Consider the following 7,890-nt stretch of genomic DNA (forward strand, 5'->3'; position numbering starts at 1 on the left):
GTGATAATAGCATACTAATTAGTTCCATTGGTTGTTTAAGTTTGTAAAACCGATGAATGTATAATTTTGAGGGGCCATTCTGTTTCCTGAGTGTGGATAGTGGTAGAGCACAAAATAGTGTTGCACCTATCTATGGTTAGAAGCACATGTCTGTTCAAATTGTATGCCTTACCTTAAATGAGAAAAGAACCAAATGGAGTAATGTCGAAGAGCAACCTTTGTGGATGGTAGTTTACATCAATCTCTGATAACCAACAAATAATTGTGTTTTTCTGTGAGGACTGAGTGCCCTACTGTTCTTTATGTACTTCTGTTTCTCTTTGCAGTCATTAAGAACTTGTTAATGAAGCATGGGGGAGCTTGGCTCCATGGTAGTTTGCATCAATCTCTGGTAACCAACAAAAAATCTGTTTTCCCCCTGTGACTGTTCTGTGTGTGTAGTTTTTCTTTTATGATTCATATCTTCAGAATTAGTTTGTAGTCCAAGTGTGGGAAGCAATGTTTGATTTGAAACCTTGGATATCAGCATCACGACTAGCAAATACAGGGAAAATTTCATATAAGAAAATAGCATTGATTAGCCTACTGCATTTCTTACTTTTAATTCTTCATATATAATGCATGCCGCACGAGCTTTGCAGGCTGGATATTGGTGCTGGAAGAAATGTTGATCTTCCTGAATGTCCAAGGTCATTGCTTCGTCAGCAATGCATTAAATATTTGGGCCCTGTAAGTCTTATTTTCAAAACTTTAAACTTTGAACTAGTTCAGGATAAGTAGTTACATCCATCTCAGCTTTCCAATCATCTCATGTTATGTTTGTTTGTATATCTTTAATGATATGAACAATTTCTTATCTTTAAAAGTTCATTGCATTTCTGAAAACTTATTAATAATGTGGATAAATATCATCGCTTATTGTACTTCTCCTTTTCACTCTTCTACTTCATATATATTCTGTATCTAACAATAAAATCCTTAAATAACTTGCTTCGATTTCCCAAAAAAGAGAAAAGAAAAAAGAAAAAAAAAGAAAGAAACAATAAGAAAATAAACATTAAGCATTTTGATTATAGAAGAACTCACGTTCACCCAGATATCCTTCATTTACTTATATAATCATACTGCTGTTATATTTTGATTTTTAACAAATCTAACACTGTCTACAGAAAGAGCGGGAGCACTATGAATATATACCTAAAGAGGGAAAATTAGTGCACAGGCAAACTGGAGAGCTACTTGATACAGATAATACATCCGAAGGGGCCAAGTGGATTTTTGTGATGAGCACATCTAAGAAGATATATGCTGGCAGGGTAATGGCAACATAGAGTAATATCAATGTTTACATTGCTGAAAATTTTGATCTTCGGTAACCAGTCAGCAATTGAAGTTTTATTTAATTTCTTTTATCTCCAGAAAAAGAAAGGTATATTTCATCATTCTAGCTTCCTTGCGGGAGGAACCACTTTAGCAGCTGGTAGATTCACTGCAGAGAATGGAGTAGTCAAGGTAATTTATGCTAAAATTGGATATCTTGTTCTTTAGTTACTACTACTGCTGCCATATTTGAATTGATTATTCCTCTTTATGTTATTCACTCACTATCTCCTGAAGAACTCACTTTACTGAGCTATTTATGTGGTTTGCACTTTCATTTTCACAGCTAACTACTCTATGTCTATGTTAACTATAAATTTTAGTTTAGTCTCTATAAGCATTTCAATTGTTTAGAGTCTCTGTACGAATTTTAATTGATATTTTAGTAAGTTGAAGGAAAATTTACCTTAGTTAAGTGGATGATTCTTAGAACTTGTTACGTGTGCTATGAGAAGTGAAAGGTTGCGATAGGTAACAGCAATATACAATCTCATGAGTGTGACCGTGATACTGATTGCATCTTTGCTGCCATGTAACGTAATCTTTTTAATTCCCCCCCACCTTTTTTTTTGATATTTCAACATATACCATGATCTGCAACTTTGTCGCCACGAATTTATCATATAGGATTAACTGAGATGCACATTATAGATGATTGAGACTGATATTCCTGAGAATTTGCTTAATCATGTTGGCAGTCTATCTGGGCCTACAGTGGACATTACAAGCCATCAGAGGAGAACTTAAACAATTTCTTGACCCTGCTCCAAGAAAACGGAGTTAATCTAGATGAAGTTCAGGTAAAAACTCATAGCATATCCTTGGTTCAATGATCATGATGGACACATTCACCATATCTTTCATTCATTAATTTCCTACATCAGGTTTGTTCCTCATCTAATGGAGACTATTACGATGACCCGAAACAAGACCAAGCATATATGATTAATTACCAGTGATAAAGTAGATGGAGGTGGAGGAAGCTATATGTTAAAGTAAGAGAGAGAGAGAATCTTGGGTAAATTTCCCTTGAATTGAATATTGAGTGTGCACATATATTTATACAAGTAGAGGAGTGTGAGGTTTGTTCTCCCAAGCAATGTGGGACTAAAACCCACTACAATACACTATTATCAACAGCCCCCTTCAAACTCATGTTGGATCAAACAAAGTGAGTTTGCGTACAAGAAACTGGAACCGATGAACAGGTAAGGCCTTTGTGAAGAAATCTGCAAGCTCGTCAGCGGATGAAACATGAGGAAGTAGAATTGTCTTGTCCTTGATAACTTGGTGACGGACAAAATGAGCGTCGATCTCAATATGTTTGGTCCTTTCATGAAATACTGGATTATTAGCAATCTGGATGGCACTCTTATTATCACAGTAGAGAGGAGTAGGAGTCGTAACAGAAATACCGAAATCACTGAGAAGGCGACGAAGATGAATAATCTCTTTAGCTGTTGTGGACATTGCACGATACTCTGCCTCAGTACTGGAAAGAGCAATAACATCTTGTTTCTTACTTCGCCAGGAAATAAGGGAATCACCAAGAAATATACAATAACCTGTGGTAGACTTTCTGGTAGTTGGATCACCAGCCCAATCAGCATCAGAATATGCACAAAGCTCTAACTTAGATGTAGCAGGAAACAAAAGTGAGCGAGTGCTAGTACCCCGGAGGTACCGAAGAATCCGTAATAAGACAGCATAGTGTACAGAACGTGGGGCACTAACAAATTGACTGACAATACCAACAGCATGAGAGATATCTGGTCGAGAGATGCACAAATAGACCAACTGACCAACAAGATGTCGATATCGGGTAGGATCAGATAGAGGCTCACCGTCAGTAGAGCAAAGTTTGACATTCTGCTGGAGTGGAGTATCGACAGTTGTATTATCAGTTAACTCAGCTTGATTTAGAATATCTGAGAGATACTTCTGTTGAGACAGTAATACACCCCGCGGGCCTTGAGAAATTTCTAGACCAAGGAAATACCGAAGAGATCCAAGATCCTTCATGTGGAACTGTTGTTGCAACTGAGATTTTGCGTATTGTATACCTGTCATATCATCACCTGTAATGATCATATCATCTACATAGATGAGTAATAAAACCCTGCCACGCGATGTAGTGCGAACAAACAGAGAAGCATCTTGATGACTTTCTATAAAGCCCGCTTTGAGCACAACATCGCGAAAACACTCAAACCAAGCGCGGGGTGCCTGTTTGAGACCATAAACAGCACGACGAAGGAGACATACATGTCCCGGAGGAATATTTGACCCTGGAGGCGGTTGCATATATACGGTCTCTGATAAAGAGCCATGAAGAAAAGCATTTTTGACATCCATCTGGTATAAGGGCCAACGATGAGCAGCAGCGACCGCAAGGAGAGTACGCACAGTGGGCATCTGAGCAACAGGAGCAAAGGTCTCCTCATAATCAATACCTTGTTGCTGAGTAAAACCTCTAGCCACTAAACGAGCTTTTCGACGTTCAATGGTGCCATCAGGACGAAACTTGACCTTATAAACCCATTTACTGCCAACAAGAGAGATCCCAGGAGGACAGGGAACAATATCCCAGGTATGAGTTTGCTGAAATGCTTGAAATTCCTCAGCCATAGCTTGTCGCCACTCTGGAATTTGAACTGCCTCTTGGAAGGACTTTGGCTCAACAATAGTATGAATGGCAGCAAGAAAGTTATGAAAGATAGGTGAATAAGAAGTAACAGAAGCATACCGGGCAGGCATGACATGTGGGCGTTTGCCTCGACGAAGAGCAAGAGGAACCTCAGGCGGGGGAGATGCTGGCGCAGGTGCATGAAGATCAACAGTATTTTCTGGAGTGAGAGTTGTGTCCACAGGATATGGATTAGATGGTGTAAGAGAAGACTCAGGTGAGGAAGAGTCAACAGAAGGAGAGGGAGAGATGTCAGGGAGATCTCGAAAGGAAAATTGAGGTGAAGAAGTGGGTGATGCAGTGGACGGGGAAGCATGATCGGTAGAGTGGAGGAAATTAAAGTCATCAGAAGTAGAATAATATGGAGAATCCTCTTCGAACTGAACATGACGAGATATATGAACTCGACGAGTTGCGGGATCATAACAACGATAACCTCGATGTTCTGAACTAATTCCTAAATAAACACAAGAAACTGCTCTGGGAGACAATTTATCACGTTCGTGAGATGGCAGAAAAACAAAACATCGACAACCAAAAACGCGAACTAGATCATAACGGGGAGGATGAGTATAAACACGACTATAAGGAGTAGCACCGGAAAGAGAGCTAGATGGAGTGATATTAATGGCATGAGTCGCGGTGAGAATAGCCTCAGCCCAGAAACGACGAGGAACAGAGTAAGAAATGAGCATTGATCGGGCAGTATCGAGGATATGACGATGTTTGCGTTCAGCAACACCATTTTGCTCATGAGTGTAGGGACATGACTGTTGAAAGATAGTCCCATGAGAGGACATGATAGAGCGCATGGCAGAGGATAGGTACTCTTTGGCACAATCAGAACGAAAAACTTTAATACGAGATTGCCATTGAGTGAAAATCATAGCAGTGAAGGCTTGATAAGCAGTAAGTACGTCAGAGCGATTCTTAAGTAGGTAAACCCATGTAAAACGAGAGAAATCGTCGATAAAACTAACATAATATAAGTAGCCAGATGAAGAAGGCAAAGGAGCTGGCCCCCAAATATCAGAATGTACTAAATCAAATAAGGAAGTGGATACAGATGTACTCATTTTAAATGGTAAAGCAGTGAATTTAGCCAATTTGCAACCAGCACATGACTCAATACTAGAACTAGATGATACAGGACCAAGTACTCCAGACTGAATAAGACTCTCCAGCCTTTTATTACACACATGACCAAGTCGTCTATGCCATAAATTGGCAGGAAGCGAGGTAGAGGGTTTTGACGAACAAAGAGAAGCAACAAGAGAACGTGGACGTATGGACTCTGGAAGGTGAAGATATTCCAGAAAATACAGTTTGTGCCTCCTACGACCCGCCCCAACCGTCTTGCCCGTCTGTGGATCCTGCACAATACAAGTATCAGAAGAAAATGAGACAAACAGGCCCGCCATGCATAAAGAGCTAATAGAAATTAAATTCAAGCACAATTGTGGAGCCACATAGACGGGACCAAGTGTTAGACGACCAGATGGATCATTTTGTGGGGTAATAGAGCCATACTGAGTAATGGACAATGGTTGTCCAGCAGCTGTGTAGATAGGAGGAAGAGAGGATGAAGTAAAGACAGAGGATAAAAGTGAGGCATTACAAGTCATATGAAAGGAACAACCAGAGTCAAAAATCCAGAGATCATTCATACCAGAGACTGAAGGATTAGCTGAAGAACCAGCAAAATGCATACCAGAGAGTTGTGCGGCGGATGTAGAGGTGATATGTTGAAAAGCATCAAGTTGACGGCGAAGACTTTCAATAGCTTGAATAGTAGAGTCTGAAGTAGTAGAAGGTATAGCATTGGCCAACAATCCTGGTGTACGAGAGGGTTGAGACTGAGGGGGTCGCCGACCACGTCCAGTACCTGAGGAACGTAACTCAGGATGAAGCTTGAAGCATGTCTCAATGCGGTGTCCTTCCTTCTTACAATATTTGCAAGAGAGCTTAGATCGAGCCTGTGGAGAGGGAGCCTGTGGAGAAGTATAATTCATAACAGGAGCAGTGACAGGTACAGACAAAACAGTCTCGAGTGAAGAGGTAGGAGTGTCTGTTGACAAATTGAGTCGTGCTGTCTGCTGCCGGGTCTCATAAGCAGTGAGAGCTCCCATAACTGAGGCCAAAGTCGGAAATTGAGGCTGGTGAAGTAGTTGATCAGCCATAGTTGAATATTCAGGAAGGGACTGAAACAATTGATGCACCTCATGCCGTTCGTACCAGGCTAGCCAGTCTTCATATGTGGAATTACGTCCAGGAAGCATGGAGCGTAACTCTGTCCAAAAAGCTTGCATTTGTCCAAAATGGGACTGCAGAGATGAACTACCTTTGCGTTGTAGAGAAATGCGTTGCAGAAGATATGCCTCCCGTGCACCCGAGCACTCAGTGAAACGCTCAGTGAGACGAGTCCACATGGCCTGAGCAGAGGGAAGCGAGCCAATCTCGACAGTGAGACCAGAGCCAACACAGCGAGTGAGATAATCCATAACACGAAATTCCTGCAATTGCCACTCTGAACTCTCCTTGACATAGAGAGCACGAGCAGTCTGAAGATCGACATCACCACTGCCAGAGGCAATAGTACTGGATGAAGCAACAGTGCTGATGGACGGTGGAACTGGTCCCGTACTGGTGAGATGATCAAGCAAACCAGCGCCACGCAAGGCATTGGTGACAATGGTGGACCACCCTGCCCAGTCACTTTGATCATTGAGGGGCAAAGGTGGTTTGGGAATCTTCTCTGAAGGAGCCATAACAGCAATCTTGAGACGTTAAGATGTCGAGATGCTGTTACTAATGTCGTTCGTTTGAGGCCGAGAGACGGCTTGAAACGACGATGCCGTTAATTTGAGACCGAGAGACGGTCTTGAAACGACAATGCCGTTAAAATAGAACCCGAAGGTTAGAATGAAACCCGAAGGTTTAAAATAGAACCCGAAGGTTAGAATGAAACCCGAAGGTTTAAAATAGAACCCGAATGTTAGAATGAAACCCGAAGGTTTAAAATAGAACCCGAAGGTTAAACGAGAACGCGAAACGCGTTAAGAAGCCGCAAAACGACAAGGCCAAAATATCTGGCAGATGAACGCCAAATAATTAAAAATAAAAATAAAAAAAATAAAACATTAAACGGCTGCAAAGCAATAAGGCCAAGATTTGGCAAAAGAACGCAAAAGCGTTAAAAAATTTTATTGAAAGGGAAATAGCCCTAGCTCTGATACCATGTTAAAGTAAGAGAGAGAGAGAGAATCTTGGGTAAATTTCCCTTGAATTGAATATTGAGTGTGCACATATATTTATACAAGTAGAGGAGTGTGAGGTTTGTTCTCCCAAGCAATGTGGGACTAAAACCCACTACAATACACTATTATCAACACTATAAAAGGAGTTTATCTGGTGGACTTCATAGCCCAAGGGTTGATGTGCCACATGAAGCAATTCTTGAGAGAATCAAATCAAAAAGAGAAGCTAGTTCTTATCAGTTGGGTCAACAGCTAGCAGTGAAATGGGGTACAGGTGCAGGTCCAAGAATTGGGTGTGTTGCAGATTACCCGATTGAACTGAGAAAGCAAGCAATGGAGTTCGTGAACCTCTCGACCACGAACGACCATTCTATAAGTTTCTCATCCAAGTTTTCCCTGACTTCAGTTTGTGCTGGTGGAGAAAATTGACTGTTTTCACTTGATTATCACGTATATCTTGAAGATGCAACTAATGGGGCCGAAATAGTCATGTATGATGTAATGCGTCACTTTGATGTATGCACTCATGTTGAGTTGAAGAATAAATTATTAGAAATTTTGATGACC

At 41.0% G+C, this 7,890-nt stretch overlaps 1 protein-coding gene across 1 annotated transcript in view; it reads left to right on the plus strand.

The window, feature by feature from the left end:
- The window catches only part of LOC109830897 (IQ domain-containing protein IQM3-like), a 15,720-nt gene extending 7,830 nt beyond the window's left edge, over positions 1 to 7,890 (plus strand). The window contains exons 5-11 of the mRNA XM_020398254.1: positions 327 to 391; positions 631 to 729; positions 1,170 to 1,316; positions 1,420 to 1,512; positions 2,079 to 2,180; positions 2,265 to 2,335; positions 7,458 to 7,890. Coding sequence (XP_020253843.1) covers positions 327 to 391; positions 631 to 729; positions 1,170 to 1,316; positions 1,420 to 1,512; positions 2,079 to 2,180; positions 2,265 to 2,335; positions 7,458 to 7,752 — 872 coding nt within the window. The 3' untranslated portion in view covers positions 7,753 to 7,890. The remainder of the gene's footprint in view (positions 1 to 326; positions 392 to 630; positions 730 to 1,169; positions 1,317 to 1,419; positions 1,513 to 2,078; positions 2,181 to 2,264; positions 2,336 to 7,457) is intronic.

This window comes from Asparagus officinalis, chromosome 2 (genome assembly GCF_001876935.1).
Source record: "Asparagus officinalis chromosome 2, Aspof.V1, whole genome shotgun sequence".
NCBI lineage: Eukaryota > Viridiplantae > Streptophyta > Magnoliopsida > Asparagales > Asparagaceae > Asparagus > Asparagus officinalis.